The sequence below is a fragment of the Podarcis filfolensis genome, assembly GCF_964270895.1.
Source record: "Podarcis filfolensis genome assembly, chromosome: 1".
Lineage (NCBI taxonomy): Eukaryota > Metazoa > Chordata > Lepidosauria > Squamata > Lacertidae > Podarcis > Podarcis filfolensis.
Genome location: NC_139604.1, coordinates 114,614,512 through 114,635,039, shown reverse-complemented (window position 1 = coordinate 114,635,039; position 20,528 = coordinate 114,614,512). Strand labels below are relative to the sequence as shown.

At 44.7% G+C, this 20,528-nt stretch overlaps 2 protein-coding genes across 9 annotated transcripts in view; both read right to left on the bottom strand.

Moving 5' to 3' along the window:
- UNC79 (unc-79 homolog, NALCN channel complex subunit) overlaps nt 1-10,408 on the bottom strand; it is a 131,706-nt gene extending 121,298 nt beyond the window's left edge. For 7 of the 8 annotated variants that reach the window (XM_083607893.1, XM_083607894.1, XM_083607896.1 and 4 more), the window contains exons 1-2: nt 9,990-10,360; nt 896-1,016 (exon numbers count right to left, since the gene is read on the bottom strand). In XM_083607893.1, coding sequence (XP_083464019.1) covers nt 896-1,016; nt 9,990-10,011 — 143 coding nt within the window. In that variant the 5' untranslated portion in view covers nt 10,012-10,360. Of the gene's footprint in view, nt 1-895; nt 1,017-9,989 lie in introns of all 8 variants that reach the window. The other variant, XM_083607901.1, reaches the window with a different exon arrangement.
- Nucleotides 1-20,528, bottom strand: part of GOLGA5 (golgin A5) — a 496,232-nt gene that overhangs the window by 98,963 nt on the left and 376,741 nt on the right. The gene's annotated exons all lie outside the window — the stretch shown is intronic.

The following is a 20,528-nucleotide window of genomic DNA, read 5'->3' as shown; positions in this document are numbered from 1 at the left end:
CCAACAAATACCTCCTGGGGCATTAAGCTATTGGCCTGGGAGCCATTACAGCCTTGCTACTTCCCACATGGCCAGAAGCATCATTTGAGAAAGGGGTTGCTTTTGTGTATTGATCAGCATTTGTACTTTAGCAAAACTTCCTATCTGTTAAGGGAAACTAATTAGCCAAACAATCTAAGGAGGCCGGGAAAAGACATGCAATGGGTTTTAATTATAGGTTCCAACTGCACATGCGTTTGATGTTATCGCCATTGGAAATTTTACGAAAATTTGGCAGACGACTCAGAGGGAACTACTTTGGGGTTAGGACATCCTGCCTTAGGGTGACGAGTTAGGAGATATTACTGACCAAGTCGCCTTCCACTCCTGTTATGCTGTGGTACGGAACAGGTTATATAGCCACTGATTGTTAAGCAATTTGGTTGGGCAAACTGCGGACTGGTCTACATAAATGCAGCAGAATGGGTGGGGAAAGTTAAGGCAGGTAGAATGGACTGGATCACTGCTGCCTGATTGTAGGCAATCACAGTTCTGAATGCTCTGGTATATTATTAGCAACCTCCTGCAAATAGAAAATCAGCATAACAGATAAAAGGGGGTTGATCACCTTGATTTGCTAGTGTTCCAGTTGCAGGGAGCCTTCTTGGTGGAGAAACAGATGAAATACGTAGGCAATAGTGGTACAGTCCATCACCTCATTCCCCCTACGTTCTGCTGCACATATACATAGCTTCCTCCACGACAACCACTGCTGAAGTCACTTATTGCTTCCAGATTTTATACTTCATTGAGCTCTGACACATCTAGCAGAACACTCTTCTATTTTTCATAAAGCTATTCATACACTTCATTTAACCAGTATACATTTTCTATGAAAGCATAATTTAAAGCTTACCTTAGCAATGTCTGAGAAAAGTATTTCAGAGTGTTTGCAATGTCAGTTCCAGAGGGGACGGGGTAAATGTTGTGAAGAACACGGTTATGGTATTCTTGCAAGTACCGGATCTTGGAAGCAACTGGTTTTTGTTGCGTTTGAAGAAAATGGAAAAGGGGAAGAAAAAGAACATGTATCTTAGTTCTGTTCTTGTGGGTAGAAAAAATCATATAGTTTTTTCTGCATTCAGGCCACAATCCAGCACAGTTACAGCTAAGCTAACTATGATCATGGATCTCCCAGTTTTTTAAAAAGTTAACAGCAGTTGTTAGGAGGGAAGGAGGATTCCATCGGATTGAGGCCATAGTGCTCGTGGAAGGAAGACTAGATGTACCCTCAGATACTCCAAAACCCATTTAATTTAACGGACTTCCGCATGACTGTGTTGAACTATGGTCAGAATCTAATATATTCAGGCTGAAGGCAGTCGCCAGTTCGATTTTATTCCAAATGTTCACTAAACTTAAACAATTTTATTGGTGTCTGTTCCCGCCCCCCTATAATATTTGTACAAAGTCAAGTAAAATGACAGGAAACCAATGCAATGATTATGTCTTCATAAAATTAATCATACAACACCTTTCAACCCTCAAAAGTGTCTCCAATATGGGCTTACATCCCAAAAATATGCTTAGAAGTACATGGCCAACAATGGAAAATTGGTTTGGCTTGCCATATTTTGCCCAAACATGCACCCTTTCTCTCCTCAGCATGCCATGATTACATCAAGAAGTCTACAGCTAACCATAGTTTCCCATTCTGCTCCAAACTGGGGAAACTGTGGTTATCAGGCTTGGAGCAAGCCAAGATCTTACACCAACTTCAGAGTTTCCTCTCTCTCGAAGGCTTACCCAAGTCACTGGAAGTACAGGAGACAGAACTAAGGAGATCAGAAGAAGCAGTGATGTATTATCTATTTCACCTGCACTGCTACCTGGGAAACTGGCCATCAGCTAGGCGGCTGTAATCATGAAACCAAAACAGGCAAGTAACACAAGGTATGGGCACAGCTGATTTGCTGTACACTATGTGCTTTACACTGTAAAAAGGGGTTTGCCAGGAAATGTGCTTGTGCTTTACATTGCAAGAAGGGGCAGGCTTGAGATGGCATAGGGAGGCCTCAAGAAGCAGTGTAAAGACAACTGTATCATCTCAGTACTCAGTGGGCTGATCAACCAAGGGGACAAGAAACCAGAGGTGAAGTTTTTGGAGGCCCCAGAAGATATGGCTCTTGCTTCTGACACTGCCATATTGAGGCATCACCTAGGAATAAGCTACAGCCCAATCTATTGACTGCATTGCTAAATATAACTGATAGAATGGCTAGCTGCAGGCAACCAAAGAGTAAGGTTTACTACCACGGTTTTGCCCAGTCATTTGTATTAATGAAAATGCGGTATGAGTGTTTTCTTGTGGAGAAGGTGGCAAGGCTTCATCACGCTTACTACTTGGTAAGTTGGTCGTACGTATTAGCAATCACAGTAATTACTTCACTGCTTTTACTACTTTTGTTGCTTTTTGTTATCATTTAATCATCATTGCTGTTATTACTCCATTTCACTTATAAATTGCTTCTTATAAACTATTATTATTGTTATTATTAAAATTTGTATACTTCCCTATACCCATAGTTCTCAGGGCGGTGTACAACTTAGTTCCATGGCTGGCTGTATAAGCAGCCCCTCTCAGGAATCTGCCATTGGTAGGTTTTCATTTTGAAAATACTGTTGAATTACTCGGAGCAATTTCACAATACAGTAAAAACATATACAAAATAATGGCATGTATAAAAAGTACATATATATTATACACACACCCAATTTCAAATCCAACATGGATACCAACTGGGATAAAAATCTACCCTAGTTTTTATTGAAGTTGTAAGATACCTTGAGAATGTTGTATATTCAGTGAGAGGATAGAAATGTTTTAAATGAATAAACTTTCACCCTACAGTTAAGCAATTGTTAGGTTTATTATGCAGCCAACGGCAATGAAGGCAATAAATTAAACAGCAACCTATTAATCATCGTAAGAAAGGGAAAATGTAAAGGAATGTTACCATAAAAACTTAGAAATGAAACAAATGTATGAAAAAGAAATCTCTTTCCCCAGATTTTCCCATTCATCATGTGATTGCATGTAGCAAAGAAAACAGTGACTCATAGAGTTCATCTGCCTCTGTTTTCTTCTGTAAGAGTCACTGAGATGTTTACTGCTGAGAAATCTCAGCATGCCTAAGCAGATATTTGAGTGACCATTGTAATGAACTATTTGCACTTGTGTTGCTGAACTACTACTCTCACTATCCCTGGCCATGCTGGCTGTGGCTGATGGGATTTGGAGTCCAACCATCTCAGGAGGGCCACAGGTTCCCCAACCCTGCAGTAGATGGATCATACTTCTTCTCCATTGCTCCACAAGGCTGCACTAAAATCCATGGGTAGAAATTCCAGGGAAGAAGACGTCAGCTAACTGTTAACAGACCTTTCCTAACAGTAGGAGCTACTCAACAGTGAAATAGGCTGCCTCAGGTGAGCTCTCTCCTTTATTAGAGGTATTTGAGCAGAGCCAGGGATGATGTAGTTATGCCCTGTATCACAGCTCCTGCACTGAGGAGGAGGTGTTCAACTAGACGACCTCCAAGATCCCTCCTGGCTCTATAATTCTGGTTCTTGTGGTGCAAAAGCTCAGAGCTGCTTAGCTTTAGAAATGTGGTAGCCTTGTGTGCCTTCAGGCCATAGCTGGGGACCTGGTATTTAAAAAAAAAAATATTAAAATATTTATAGCACAGCAGCTCATTTAAAATATCAAGGTGGAGAGCAATCATATATTACTTTTTTATATATGTATCTATCTATTTCATATAATGCCCTGTATCCATAATTACAATATAAAAAACAAAATGCATAATAAAAACAAAGACAACCCATTAATCCTCACCCCCTTCCACAACACATAAAAGGGCATTAAGATGTCAATCTGCCAAAGGTCTGGTTAAAGAGGAATGTTTTTGCCTGGTGCCTAAAGGTGTATAATGAAGGCACCAGCTGATCCTTGGGGAGAACAACCCACAAACAGGAAGCCCATTCTCGTGTTGCCGCCCTCTGGACCTCTTGTGAAGGGAACACAACAAGGGCCTAAGAGGATGATCTCAGGGTCCAAGTAGGCTCATATGGAGAGAGGTGGTCCTTGAGGTATTGTGGTCCTGAGCCATTTAAGGCTTTATGGGTCAAAAAAAGTACTTTTAATTGAACCTGGAATCTAATTGGCAGTCAGTGCAGTTGAGCCAGGATTGGTGTTTTATGCTCAGACCGTCTTGTTCCCATGAATAACCTGGTCACCAAATTCTGCACTAGCAGAACCGTTTTCAGAGGCAGCCCTACATATAACATATTGCAGTAATCTAGCCTAGAGGTCACCAGAGCATGGACAACAGAAGTTAGGCTGTCCCTGTAAAGATTAGGAGTGCAGCTGGACAGGCTGGTGGAAGGCACTCTGCTCCACTAAGGGTGCCTGAACCTCAAGTGACAACAAAGGATTCAGAAATATCCCCAAGCTGTGTATTTGCTCCTCCCATCAAGAGCAGGTAACCTCACAGCCTTCTGGTCTAGAAATGCCTCAGTCTAACTGAATTGAGCTTCAGTTTGTAGGCTCTCATCCAGTCCATTATCGAGGTAAGACAATTGTCCAGTATATCCACTGCCTCCCCTGCAAATGTAAAGGAGAAGTAGAGCTGTGTGTCTTCAGCATATTGCTGACAACGTACTCCAAACCTCCAGATAACCCCACTCAGCTGTTTCATGTAGATGATAAAGAGTGTAGGGGATAGAATCGAACCCTGTGGAACCCCACAATGAAGGCTCTACAGGGCTGAGAAACACTCCCCAAGAAACACCCTCTGCAGATAACCATCCAAGTAGGATCAGAACCACCACAAAGCAGTGCCACCCATCCCTAATTCCAGAAGAATACCATGGCTGATGGTATCAAAAGTCCCTGAGAGGTCAAGGAGAATTAACAGGGGCACATTTCCCCTGTCTCTCTCCCAACAGAAGTAATCATTTAGGGCAATCAAATCAGTTTCTGTGCCAAAACCCAACCTAAACCCAGCTTGAAATGGCTCTAGAAAATCATTTTCCTCCAAGAGTACCTGGATCTGGTCCACAACCACATAAAACACCATGAAAACAATACAAAATTATCAGTAAAATGACTAATCAACAAAGTTTAAACAGCTGCATGGGCCTGACAGCATAAAAATGTGTTCAATGGACATACTGACATTCAGTAACACAGATTTTATTATTGCTTCTCAGTCTTTTGGCTAAGATCAAGTGTAGCCACTATGCTTTCACCTTTATTGGGGTCAAGCTGCAAATGTATTCAGGTAGAAGATTGTATTGACAGAGAAATTGGATTAATATGCAACTGTGGTCAGAATGAAACAGTCACAAATCAAATTTCAGGCCCCAGAGTAGCATTTTTTGATTTACAGGGGTTTTCCTATCCTGGGAAACTTGGAAGGAAGGGTGAGATACAAATTCAATAAACAGATAAATAACATACAGGTATTTTGCAGTGACAACCAGACGTTTGTCTGTGAGTGATTTAAAGCTATATTGGTAAATGACAGATCTGAAGAGAATGAAGTCATATTTTAAAAAGCCAACACTTTCCGTAGCCCAATCATCTAGAATATATCTGGACTACAAATTTGTATCAGTTTAACTATCACAATTTCCCCCCAACCCTGCTATATAATCCTACTGTTTGGAGACAATAATATCTGATCAAGACCTCTCACACCTCACTCACAGAACTACAGTTCCCAGGCTTTTATGCTGAATACAAGTGGCTCCTAAACCCCTTTGACACAGCATTCCCACACGTGTCTGCTCAGAAGTAAGTCCCATTGAGTTCTGTGGGGCTGGACTCACAGGTAAAATGGTTGTGGAAAAACAGTCTCAGTCTGTAGCGTAGAAATGTTTTAAATTGGTTTTACTGCCTCTCCTGGATCTATAATTTTGTTTCCCCCTCAGTTTTATTGTATTACAAAAGCATGTGCGGTACGATTATTTTATTACATTGTGCTTTTTTGTTCAACACCACAATCCATCAGGGAGAATGGCAGTTGAGAATTTAAAAGTATAAAATACATCCTTAGAATATAATAAAGCTGTTGGGATTGCTTCTTCCAGCAGAAGAAGAAACTAATTTTTTAATACAGAACCTTTTGATGAGTGTATTTTCACCTTCCCCTTTTAATAGATGCTACCAGGACAGCCTTCCCTTCTTCTTTTGCCAATGTAGATGTGACAGCAGCACACACTTCTCTTTAAATGTGAGCCTGCCATCATCCAGCATAAAGCGGTGGGCCCAATAGGCTCGTGGCCACAGGGAGACCCGTTGAGACTTCTGGAAGACCCAACACAGCCCATCGCAGCCACAGGAAGGCCTGACGAGGCCCGCAGCAGATGCAAGAAAGGCCAACAAGGTACCCAGCAGTTGCAGGAAGGCCCAACGAGGCCCCCCACAACCACAGAAAGGCCCGATGGGCCCCGTTGGGCCTTCCACAAGCTGCAATGGGCCTTCCCACAGCTGCAACGGGCCCTGTTGAGCCCCATTAGGCCTTCCGGAGGCCACAATGGGCCTCCTTCTGCCAGGTGATGTCATATGTGCATCACGCACATGACGTCACAGGCCCACACCAGGCACCAACAAAGTGGGGCAGGACGTGGCACCCGTGTCTCCCAGCCAAGTTCACTTCCAGGATCAGGTGCAAGGGGAGAGGTATCATTTCAGGAGACTGCAAAGAAGCAAACCTTGAGCAAAAGGAGAGTTCAGGGCCCAAACTTCCCCTTGCATACCTCTTTGTGAATTGTTCAGAAAGACCTGTATTTAGGAGGATGGGTGCTCCCACCTATGCCCCTGCCTCACATGGCCCCAACCGTTGCATGAAAAGTGTGCAGGGAAGCAAAAGAGCCATTTCAGTTTTTCCTGGCAGATGCCAAAATGCAGGTCTTCGAGTCTCCCTACGCAGTATTTTCACTGGGGTGGTCAACCTTCAAAGCCAAGGCATACGAACATCTCCCAGAAAGGATGTAAGGGTCTTATAAGTGTATGTTTATCTGGCTTGCATGTCAAATTAATATAATTGTGTGTTTCTATCAAATACTGTATTATAGACTTTTTCTAATTATGAAAAAAATATTGTGCTGAAAAACAAGGAAACAGAAGGTAGACTTCAAGTATGGTGGTTGGCCCAGATTTTGTTCCTGGTGTTCAGACATCAATGCAGTGCACCACACAGATGGCACCTTCAACCTGTTGCTATGACCCCAGGGACATTGCCAAGTCAAACGCAGAACACAGCCACAGCCACAATATATAGAGAGCAAATCACCTAAAATGTCCTGTAGTGAGTCATGACCTGGTTTTCAGAAGCGTTAACACCTAGATCATCAGGAAGGATCACCAGGTGCTTGGGAAAACAGCTTATTTTCATTTAAATTATTTTTCCTTAAAAGGAGCTTAGGTATCCGTATCCAATATTATTTCATAACAACATTACTGGGTTTCTCTCAGCTCGCTTTTCTGAGCTAAATGAAGCAGTATTACTTGGGTCTGTAGATGGAAGGGTCTGAACACAACTAACAGGCTCATGAACACTCAGTTCTGACCTAATCCTCTTCCTCAGCTACTTCCTACACATTATGTTAGTTTAGATCCTTTTTATGTCAATAGACTCAGTAGAAAGAGTCCTCTGTGGGATCTTCTCTGTTGTCTCTGTACCAAACCCACCTGCAGTAGATATAATATGCATTAATAGCTCTGCATTTTTTAAAAGGAAATAGCAGGTGCATGGGGGTTGTTCTGGATCATGACCACAGGGAGCAGGGTTCAACTCTTTGTCCCCTGCTGTAGTACTCATCAGGATCAGGGGACATTTGCCCTATATTTGCATTGGAAGGAAGTCTCTCAATCGCACCAGTGGACGCTTTCTTTCCAGTGCAAATAGCAGGCATGGAGGAGGGCTATCTGGACTGGCAACACAGTTGGGTAGAAAAATGGGTAAAAAAACCCTCCACACCAGCATACTTTTTTCTGGATTGGACGCTCTATGCCTGCTACTTGACTTTCAAATGCTCACTCAACTGTTATTGCTCCATGTCTACTTTGACCCTGAAAACAATGGGAATAGGACCCCGACTGCACAATTCTATGTATGTCTATGCAGAAGTAACTCTCACTGAGTTCCATTGTGGTATGTGAGCATAACAATGAGCCTTTAGTCCATCATTTGCTTGATTACCCCTGGCCTGGAGCTGGGGGGAGTTTCTGGAAACTGATATTGGGTAAGAGAAGGAAGTGAACGCCTTTGTTTCCTTTAACAATATGTGGAGAAAATAAATTACATCAGCATCGTTTCCCTGATCTGTGGAAGGCAAGCAGAAAGAACAACCCATTATTCTAGTTAGTTAGTTAGTTAGTTAGTTAGTTGCTCTGATCCACAGACTGATTCAGTTATCCAAGCTCTAGTGCATACTGTCCAGAGAGGTTTATATATCTCCTTCCTTGATGGTATTCAGGAAAAGACTAGATAGATACTTCAGACATGGGCCGTTCTGTCTTTGGCTTGTGGACTGGAATGATCTGTCCATATTTATGGCACTGCAGTTCTATGATCGGTGACATCATTTCATCCTGCATTGTTCATCCACAGATAATCAGCACATATCTTCCTTCATTAAACACACTAAGAAGGAAGTATTTGTCTGCCATCTACCAAGGGCATTTAACTGAAGCAAGATTGAACATTAAGGAGGTTATTCTAAAGGATCAGTGGTGGACTCAGTGCAAGACTTTGGGAGCAGAAGTCCAGCGTCCCGCTCAGCAGAATGAGCAGGAAATTCCCCAATGCAGCAGAGCTTGCTTGGCACATTTTTTAAAGTAAGTGAAGAACTATACATTGCCATCTAATGGGGGGAAGGGCCTAAAAATTAAGTCCAGAATCTAAAATTTCCTAAGTGCAACACTATAAATGAAGAAACAATTCTGTACACTTCCAAGAGAAGTTCTGGAATCTTCTTCCTTGAGAGGTAGCCAAAGGAAGATAGGCAAGAACCGGTCATGGATACTTTGCCTGCAAGACATGGAGCACCTGCAGTATCCAAGGGGCCCCTGCGAGTATACGGTGCCATGATTCTATTATACCTTTTCATTCAGTGTTGGTCAATGAAGCTACACAAACAGTCAGCTGATCCTGCCTCACAGTGACCTGATAGGGTGTCTTGGAAGCAACGGCCTTGTATATATATGGATCTGACCAATCCCTCTTTTCCTCCGCTAATTACATCTCTGTTTATCTGAGTGTGTAAGTATTACTTCACTGGCAACTTGAAGAAGCCATAAAGGAAGACAATCTCCACCCAGTCCAAAATATCAACAAAAGCAAGAGTGGGTGTGGGAGAAAGGCAAGAGATAGGCCCCTGAGATTTTGTTTTTATTTTCAAGTCATCCAGTACAGTGCAATCAGGAAATGAAAATAATCTGGTAGGAAAATTTGCAAAATCTAGCAACGGAATCAAATCAAGTGCGTTAAGCTAGCTCCTCTTTTAAAAGGGGGGGGGGAGAATCGTATCAAAGGCCTACATTTCCTCTGTATGTGTGGAGACAGAAAACCATCTCCCCTCTTTTGGTAAATATAGGGATTCAAACACTCCATGATGCTTTTGAAGAGATTGTACTTTGTAGATGAACATCCTTATGGGTGGCCAACATGATGGGCGCAGAAGGCCCGGGGGAGACCAGAAGGTCCCCAGAATCAAGCTCTTTAAACCGCAGTGCTCTTCAATCTTCCTAGATCTGGGCTTCCCCTCTGCATGCAAGGATGGAGAAATCGCCTGCCGCATTCAGCACCACGGACAGCGCCGTCCCTTCCCCTCACCCCATAACCACCTGACGCCCCCAGTTTGCCCCCTTCCGTCCCTGCCGATGCTCTCCTTTGTCCCCCCCCCCCAGTCTCTTTGCCTCCGCGGGGTGGGCTACTTACACTGCTCCGCTTTGGTGGACATGGTGGGGCTCGGGTGGAAATGGTTGCTCCCAATATTGGCGGCGCGGGGTCCTCTCCGTCGGCTAGCGGGGAGCGGCGCTCTCCTGCCGCGGCGGTGAAGTCACCCTGTCTCCCGAGCTGCATCCCTCCCCCTCGGCTGCCTCTACCATCGCTACGGAGCCGCAGAGCTGCAGGGAAGGGAAGGGAAGCAGGCCAAGGAGGGAGGGGAGAAGCCACGAGGGGGCGGCGGCTTCGAGGAGCCCCCGCACGCTCCAAGCGCGGACCCCCGTTCCGCGCCCTAGGCTAGGCGGTGTCCGGGGGCGAGCGCGCCTAAACGGCGACGCGCGGAGAAGGGCCCATTTTACAGCCGAGGCAAAAATTAATAAACAAGAGGGCCTTCCCGCCCCCCGCGTTTGCGTGAAATGAGCTCGACCGGAGAGGAACGTGCAGGCGGGGGAGGGGGGAGTGTTCCATTCATGAAGACGGGCGGCTGAGCGCGGCCAGCCTTTTAAAGGGACTGCCATTCGCGGCCCCCGCGGCAGGGAGGGGCTCCCGCTTTTTTCTGAATGGGAAGCGCGCCGCCTTCTTTTGCGGGACCTGCTCCAGGGATGGATTTAGGATTGCCATATTTTGGAGAGCAAAAAAGAGAGATGACGCTGTGACGGCCATTCAAAGCAATAAATGCAATTTGTCAAAAAAAAAAATTACCCCTGAAGAAGAGGGCGTGTCCTGGAATAAGAGGACACGTGGCAACCCTAGCGCCCGCCAAAATAAGCACGTGTTTATGGCATCAGGGGAAGTGGGGGACTCCCATAATAAGCTGCTGGTTGGCCATCCAGCCAGCTGCTCTTATGTCCTTGCACTAAAGCGCTGGAATTGACGTTGCATTTATGCATGTTTTATTGTAATTTTTCTTCCAAGGTGTTTTATTTGTTTATTTGTTGCATTCCTACCGTTTTATTCATTGCATTTTTCTCCAAGGAGTAAAAGGTGGTGTACATGGTTCTCCCTCCCCTACCTCATTCCCCAGAACAACCCTGTGAGGTAGGTTTGGATGAGACACAGTGACAAGCCCAAGGTCACCCAATGAGCTTCCTGGCAGAGTGCGGATTCGAAACCTAGGTGCAGCCTCCAGTTTAGATTCATCTGCCTGCCGCCGCCGCCCCCCACGGCCCCCAGACATTTTCTGGGCTCTGCACCTGCCCAGTGCATGATTCAGAGCAGGCCCCTTTCCTCCATGAGGCCTTTGGTTCCCAGATCAAGATGAAAAGGTAAAAAGGTCAAGGACCCAGACAGTTGTTGTTGTTGTTTAGTCGTTTAGTTGTGTCCGACTCTTCATGACCCCGTGGACCCGAGCACGCCAGGCACTTCTGTCTTCCACTGCCTCCCGCAGTTTGGTCAAACTCACGTTGGTAGCTTCGAGAACACTGTCCAACCATCTCGTCCTCTGTCATCCCCTTCTCCTTGTGCCCTCCATCTTTCCCAACATCAGGGTCTTTTCTAGGGAGTTTTCTCTTCTCATGAGGTGGCCAAAGTATTGGCGCCTCAGCTTCAGGATCTGTCCTTCCAGTGAGCACTCAGGGTTGATTTCCTTAAGAATGGATAGGTTTGATCTTCTTGCAGTCCATGGGACTCTCAAGAGTCTCCTCCAGCACCATAATTCAAAAGCATCAATTCTTCGGCGATCAGCCTTCTTTATGGTCCAGCTCTCACTTCCATACATCACTACTGGGAAACCCATAGCTTTAACTATACGGGCCTTTGTTGGCAAGGTGATGTCTCTGTTAAGTCCAGTCAAAGGCAACTATGGGGTTGCGGTGCTCATCTCGCTTTCAGGCCAAGGAAGCTGGCATTGGAACAGCTTTCTGGGTCATGTGGCCAGCATGACTCAACCACTTCTGGCACAACAGAACACCGTGGGGAAGCCAGGGCACACAGAAATGCTGTTTACCTTCCTGCCGCAGCAGTACCCGTTTATCTACTTGCACTGGTGTGCTTTCAAACTGATAGGTTGGCAGGAATTGGCAGGCCAAAGAGGCTCAGTGGTTTAGACCACAGCGCCACTCCCGTCCCTTCCCAGTTCAACCGTCATTTAAGGTTGATTTGTTTCCACCCCACACCACTTGTTCCTGATGTAGATCTTCACTCACCCCTCTTGTTCCCTGTGTAAATTTCCATCCCTCCATTGTTCCCAGTGTTGATCTTAACTCCCTGCTTTGTCCCTGGCTGCAGGAGGCATTTTGTGGTTTGCCCCAGGTGCCAAAACATCTGGAGCTTCAGCGAGGTGAAAATAACAAGGTGGTGTTATAACAGTGGTCATTTTCATGCTCTGTTCTTACAATATAACAAAGCAGCAGGGTAAATTTTTATTTTATTTTTTAATTCAAGGGGAAAGCTTGAGGTTTTTGGGTTGTTTTTTTAATACACACAGAAGAATTAGAAGTCTGAGACAGGTCACATTTCTGTGGAAATTTTTTGAAGATGTCAGTGACATAAAACAGGTTGCTCCGGCCTCCTAGGTTGTCCAAACATCTAAATGTAGCAGATTCAAGAACACCAAGTCCTGGGAATTAAATTACTCAAGTGTCTTCAATGCTAAGGTCATTGTTTTCCCGTAACTTCCACAGAGTCACTTTGTTTAGTTAATTCTCCAGTGAACTGCTACAGAACCTTGGCGATCCAGCGGCAGATTGTTGTCTCTTCCCTTTGCTCCAAGTAAATCAAGTAGGAAACAAAACTCTAATTATGTGGAATATTCTGCATCATCTTCCTGGTTGTACTGCCAACCAGATGGGGGGAAAAACACTCATGTCTTTCCCTTCCTCCCTCCAACTGGCTGCATTTACAACATAATCCTGTGAATGATGGCACAGAAATGCCCCACTGAGTTCAATGGGGCTTACTCCCAGGTAAGTGGGCACAGGACTTCAGCCTCACAGAGCAATTCTGCAAACCTCTGCTCAGAAGTCAGTCCCCTTGTGTTCAATGGGGCCAAATCCCAGATTAATGGGTATAGGTTTACAGTCTTAATTGCCTTTCCTTCCCCTCTCAGCTAGCAGAAAGTAATTAATACCTATAAGCCATCAAAGCCATTATTAAGCAAACATCTTTATCTAGCAAACAATACAAGAGCTTTGCATATTCAAAGTCCATGTTTGCAGCAACTTAAAATGCAAGTTACTGAGGTTTGTAAGCTTCCAAATGCAGCAAATATTTAAATAAATTCTTTATTCTGAATAAACATTATGGTATGTACTTTGCAGCTTATATTTTGTTGCCGTGCAATGTCCCAATGTGGTTTTTATTGTTCATAAATGCTTGGGAGCGCTCATTAAAAATGGGGGGGGGGAATAAATTGTGATTCATGTTTGCTTTAAATAATGAGGAAAACTTTCTGGATGTTAACTTGGCAAGGTCTATCTAGCAGATCTGCAAAAACAGTCTGCTTCTGGCAAAAAAAATTGCTACTGAGTTAATGCCGCTCCCTTTTCTCAGGAGACAGAAGACTGTTGGATTTTTCCACATACTCAGTTGGATATAGATGGGGGTTGAAGAAGCTTGAGAATAAGCTGTACCATGACAACTTTTGATTTTGCTATTTGAAAGAGAGAGGTTCTCAAGCCTAAATCCTTTAATGCCCTGATTTGGTTGGATTTCTGATGCAGGCATTCCCAGAGAACATGCAGAAGGGAGCTTCCTATATCCCCTGTATGATGTCTGAATGCACAACTAACATGAAAATCAATACATCTGCAAAAAAAACACAGTGGAGATCAAATGAAGCCTTAATTACGTATGTGAGAGCCAGTGCTGTCTCATTTATTTGATCGTTTATTCCATTCATCAGTCATCCAATAGCAATAGTTCTCTGGGACTAAATAGATTGTGAAAATGGATTAAAAATTGCAATTCCAATAAAACAAGAATCAATAAAAGCACTTTGGAAAAAAACTTTGGAAAAAATCATTCCGAAACGGAGACCTAGAGCAGATGTGGGGAAGCTGCTGGGAAAGATCTCTGCCTTAGGACTTGGAACATAGAAAGCTATCTTATACCAAGTCAGACCATTGATCCATCTAGCTCATTATTGTTGGCAGCTTGCCAGAATTTCCAATGGTCCCCAGTCCATTCAACTTCCCAAACATTCGGAAACCACAGCGCCGCTTCTGATTGGCTGCAGGAAACTCCTGCAGCTAATCAGAAGCCCTGCCGGACGTTCGGCTTCCAAAAATAGTTCGCAAACCAGAACAGTCACTTCCGGGTTTGCAGCATTCTGGAGCCAAAACCTTCGAGAACTAAGCTGTTCAAAAAGCAAGGTACGACTGTACTATGCTCAGAATGAAATTATATTCAGAATGGAAGCATGCAAGAACTGATATCAATTCCTTCATTAGCATGAATGGGGATATGCGACAGGGCAAAATAAGGATGGCTTGAATAAATATTTGATTCTGTATCTCTTGCTAGCAGCCAGAATAGCTATTGCAAGAAAATGGAAATATCTAGAGGGATTAAATAAGGATTTATGGTGTGGTGAAATCTGGTCCATAGCTATAAAAATGAACTAAAACATTAAGGTATGCTTGAGAACAAACCAAAAAAGATTCATTTTCAACTATGTAGCAAAAATTAATAATAATTGTATATTCATGACAATGAGAGCGTTCAAATGCCTCCTGTAAAATATGCTATTTGAAATTCTTAGCAACTACAGTGGTACCTTGGGTTACATACGCTTCAGGTTACATACGCTTCAGGTTACAGACTCCGCTAACCCAGAAATAGTGTTTCAGGTTAAGAACTTTGCTTCAGGATGAGAACAGAAATCGTGCTCTGGCGGCGTGGCAGCAGCGGGAGGCCCCATTAGCTAAAGTGGTGCTTCAGGTTAAGAACAGTTTCAGGTTAAGTACAGACCTCCGGAACGAATTAAGTACTTAACCCGAGGTACCACTGTATTCAGTTTGAAGGCGCTGATGGACCAATGCACCTCTCCCAATGGTGGTCTGTGTGGGGTTGTGGCACCCGATCCATGACAGTGGCAACTTTCCAGCCCAGAAGAGAAGAAGAGTTTGTATTTGATATCCCGCGTTATCACTACCCGAAGGAGTCTCAAAGCGGCTAACATTCTCCTTTCCCTTCCTCCCCACAACAAACACTCTGTGAGGTGAATGGGGCTGAGAGACTTAAAAGAAGTGTGACTGGCCCAAGGTCACCCAGCAGCTGCATGTGGAGGAACGGAGACGCGAACCCGGTTCACCAGATTATGAATCTACCGCTCCTAACCACTACACCACACTGGCTCCCAGGGCCCAGGGCCAGCCCCACTGGATTCCTATCAGGCTGTAGGCAGGCCTTAGCCAAACCTAGTCTTACCAGTAATCAATAAAGTTGTGGGCTAATTCAGCCCAAAACCAATCTCCTGTGTTCATTTTCCTCAGACTTCCAGCACTGGCCGCAGACATCATGCACCTGTGGCGGCAACTGAAACATGCAGAAATGGGCACTCTGTGTAGCCTAAGAACCAGAACACTTTAAGGGAAAAATGTTGAGATTTCATAGAATCATAGAATTGTAGAGTTGGAAGGGACCACGAGTGTCATCTAGTCCAACCCCCCAACCCTGTGGGAATCTTTTGCCCAATGTGGGGCTCGAACCTGTGACCCATAGATTAAGAGTCTCATGCTCTATCAGCTGAGCTACAAGGCTGAAGGAGAGTCATCCCAAAAAAATAGCAAAAAGTTTTTTTATTTGTAAACTTTATTAATAATATTAAATTCTACAAACATCACCAATGGAAAACACAAATTCATGACCCATCAATTGATTTCACAACTACAGTACAGTGGTACCTCAGGTTACATACGCTTCAGGTTACATACGCTTCAGATTACAGACTCAGCTAACCCAGAAATAGTGCTTCAGGTTAATAACTTTGCTTCAGGATGAGAACAGAAATCGTGCTCCGGCAGCGCGGCAGCAGCAGGAGGCCCCATTAGCTAAAGTGGTGCTTCAGGTTAAGAACAGTTTCAGGTTAAGTACGGACCTCCAGAACAAATTAAGTACTTAACCCGAGGTACCACTGTATCGGTAATAACTAAACTGTCACTCATTCAAAGAGCTCTTCCATAACTATATAATTCAGTCGTCTTTTAGACTGTCTTAAAGATAGCTGCTGGTTCTCCATCAATTTTATCCAATTCACGACTCCTAAAGAGGATTTAAAAAATAAATAAATGTCTAAACAAATCATTTTAGCAACTCCTTTGGAGAATTCGCTGATGAAGGGCTGCAGCTCTGAGAGATGCCTGAGAAGATGTGTGTGTTCTTTGTTGTCTATTGTGTTGTTGAAAACCGCCTTGTGTATAGTAATATAGAAAGGTGGTATACAAATTGAAAGTGAAATGGGGGGGGGGAATGAAATTAAGCTTCTGCTCTCACAAAGGAGAGTTCCGCACCTTCTGAGGCAGTCCGTTCCACAGTCCGTTCCTAATGTTGAATCTAAACCCCTTTTCTTGTGATGTTGGTTTGGATCCTGCCCTCTAGGGCAGCAGAAATCTAATTCTCGCCTTTATCTATGTGACAGCCATTCAAATATTTAAAGATTGCTTATTACATTGCCTCTTCCCCTTTACATTGAAGCTCCTAGATGGCCCACAGTGCTTTTGTTTCACATATAAAAACAGATTTGTAATTCCCAACCAAGTAAGCATGTGTGTTCATTAGCTGTGTTCTAATTATCAGTGTGGGAGATCACATAATTCTATCTATTCCTATGGTAACAAATTAAGATGTGTGTTCCAGAAGCATCTAATGAGATTTGTGCAGACTACTAATTTGGGGGAAGTTGTGTTTCTTCGCTGATCATGGACGAAAGCAAGATCCCCCCTGCAGGCTAGTTGAGTGTTCTCTGCCAATTAGCTCTTTAAAGTATATATGCAGTACAGCAGATTCTATCAATTATATTCTAACACTATTAAATATAAATCAGATGCAAAGTAGAAGAAGAACATAAAGAACCCCAGTTTCAAAACAACTTTATAAGGCCTGTTTAACCGTCTGTGATGCAGGTGACAGCTAGTTAGGATTTCCATTATGCTTGTGGGCATTTTGCATAATTGTTAGTGACGGGCTGGATACTGAGGGGTAGTGGCTGGATTCTGATGAGCAGGCACCAGCGGAAGGAAGGTTGGAGACTGGCTTGGAAGAAGGGATCAGTGATATGGGAGAGCCTGTAGCAGCCAGGAGTTGAGAGTCAGAGGCAAGAGAAGCCGCAGAATTCTATAGTGTACAACAGTTGCAGGAGGAGGGAGAGACAGGCCAGACTGGTGGAGAGTCCAGGGCTTTCATAGTGGGGTAGGAGAGCCGAGGGAGGGGGTGGAATTCACATCAGGCATTGGTTTCTGCCCCTTTGGTTTCAGATAGTACACGGGTAGTAAAGGTAAAGGGACCCCTGACCATCAGGTCCAGTCGTGACCAACTCTGGGTTTGCGGTGCTCATCTCGCTTTATTGGCCAAGGGAGCTGGCGTACAGCTTCCGGGTCATGTGGACAGCAGGACTAAGCCACTTCTGGTGAACCACAGCAGTGCACAGAAACACCGTTTACCTTCCCGCCAGAGCGGTACCTATTTATCTACTTGCACTTTGACATGCTCTCGAACTGCTAGGTTGGCAGGAGCAGGGACCGAGCAACAGGAGCTCACCACGTCACGGGGATTCAAACCGCCGACCTTCTGATCGGCAAGTCCTAGGCTCAGTGGTTTAACCCACAGCACCACCCGCGTCCCACATGGGTAGTAGTAGAGTCTAAAAAGCCCGGGACACAAATTTTCTTCCTTTTTTATATATAAATTTATTTGGTTTTCCAGATTAAAATTTGACAGTCACATACCCAACATACAACATAGAAACAAGATTCCAAAGAATCTCCTGGACTTCCCTCCTCCCCTTTTTAAAAACATTTTCTCCTGCATCTTTTATAATAATCCAAATCTTTCACCTCTCCATTGTGTCCAAAATTCACCATTAAACTACAAGTGTTATTCCAATCCTACTAACGATTTTAACTGGTTTTTAAGATAAATTATAAATTTCCCCCATTCCTTATTAAAATTTTGGTCTTCCTGATTTCTGAGTCTTCCAGTCATTTTAGCCATTTCGGCATAATCCATCAACTTGATCTGCCATTCCTCTCTGGTAGGGACTTTTATCTTCTTTCCATCTCTGGGCCAATAACATCCGCGCAGCCATGGTTGCCTACATAAATAGTTTTTTTTGCTCCCTTGGGATTTCAGCTCCCAAGGGACACAAATTTTCACAGCCCTCTAGCAGCTATGGTGACTCATTTACCAGAAGTAATGTGTTTAGCGATAACTCTGTGTATACTGTGCATACTGACCAAACTAAGCCCCCTGGTGTATATTTTGCTCTAGATGTGCAATATATTGGCATTGTTTTCAGCTCTCCTACCGCACTATCATGCCTCCTCTTTCTGCGGCTGCCTATGCTGCTCCACTGTCTCCCAGGACCAGGAGAGGAGTGGAGTGGAGTGGGGGAGAGCAGAAGCAGGTGACACACAGATGGAGTCTTCGCCTACTTGTGTGCACCTCAGGTAGGGGAGATGCATAAGCCAAGGTTGGGAGCGGGGTGTCAGGGACTGGGCAGAGGATGAGTGGTGGAGATTCGCTCCCCAGCCTGACCATTCCAGGGAGGAGGAAAAGGAAGACAGTATAGATTTACCACAGGGGTTGGAGGGATGTCACAGCTCAGAGGCAGATGAGGGGGGAAGTTGGGAACTAATTGGAGAGGATGAGGAGGAAGAGGGGGCAACAGCTGATGGACACAGACCCCCCTCCCAGAACCCGGCGAGCCTTGAAAGTAGGAGGGCAAAGAGCTCAAAGACAGAAGACACATAGCAGCACCCATACAAGTGATGAAGGAGGAAGTGGGAGAGATGAGGGTGTGGAGATTCACTCGGGACAATGCCCTTATCCAGGAGGCTGGGTTCTAGATCCTCTCTCTGTAAATACTGAATAAAAAGTGGATTTCTTGTTTTTGTATGTTCCTGGGCAACCGGATATGGGAGTTGCTGGCAGCAGCCTGACACGGGGCCTCTCTGTTGCGGCAACTGCATCACCGGGTACACACCTAGGAGTAGCTGAAAAGAAGGACTGATGGACATGCCTTTTCCTAACTTGTAAGTGTACTTTTGACTTAATTCCTCACTCTGGACATTCCGTGCCTGACAGCGCCATGACAGCGATGTTGCTGTGGGCATGTCAAGTTGTTGTCAACGAGCCAGGTCAGCCACAGGGCAGGCACACACATGGGAGGCACAGGTTGCAATTAGGTCTTTAACAACAGAAACTACCAACACAGCAGAGTCCTCTGGTTCGTATTAATCCGGCTGAGACCTTGCTGAAACTGACCACTAGCTCTACCCTTCCCTTCTAACCTTTTAATCTGGATCCCTCCCAAGCAGATGAGCACTGCGTCAGCAGGACTGGGGCTGTCTGCACTCACATTGTGACTCTCAGACTTTAACTCTGTCCTGGAGGGCCTCCTTCTTCTGATACTTTCCCCCCCCCCCGATTGCTCAAACCCCTTGCTTGTAGCACCTCCCAGCTCGTCCCTTCTCCAGACTGCTCCCCAGTGTCCCACCACCAGGATCTGGGATCAAAGTCTTCTTCTTCTGAGCCCTCGGGGGGGGGCTCTTGTGTGGGGGCCTCCCACCACTCTTCCTCATCCAGCCAGTCCCTGAAATGGCACCTAGTGGGCAGTGCCCACACGGACAGCACTAAGCAATACGGGGCAGCTGCTGGAGACCGCAGATGATCACGCTGCACAAAGAGTCTTTCCCCAGATCCAGAACAAAGGCAGCCTCCTATCTCCTCTTCTGAGGACTGTGAGACCAGTGGAGAAGGGTGGACTAAGAGCTACTGCTAAGCTACAGAAGAGCAAGTTTCTTGCCTCTGGATTCAGGCATCTTCCTTGAGGCCCTCTGGGACAAACAGCTGAATTGCCTATCTCTCCCTGGGGCAAGGAACTACAAAAATTGGGAGCCAGGCCAGCGAATCACAAGTAATTAAGGACAGCAGCTCCCCTTCTCCTATCGTGTAATAGACATGCTTTATAATACCAGAGGAAAACTGGCAAAAAAATATATGCACCAGGGCCTTTTATTCCAATCCGCACTTCAAGCAACTGCTCAAGACCTCAGAACAATATATAAACATTGATGTACTTTCCCAAATATGTTATTTATCTCTTTTTTAAAAAACAACACACCACAGTTTCATCTCCTGCCATTCCCACTCCTCTGGTCCATGTCCTTTGTTTACTTGGCTATCAGCAGACAGCCTTATTGCTTATCAGCAACACTTTAATGAAAGATAAATACCAAGCAAACTCTCATCAAGTTATTTCCTGTATGATATATATAGGGAAAGACATGGGGTGTGTGTGTGTGCACGCGCGTGTGAGAAATGCAACTAAATCCCAAATCTTCTAAGCAATTAGGAGCGCTCATTAACTCAAAGTGC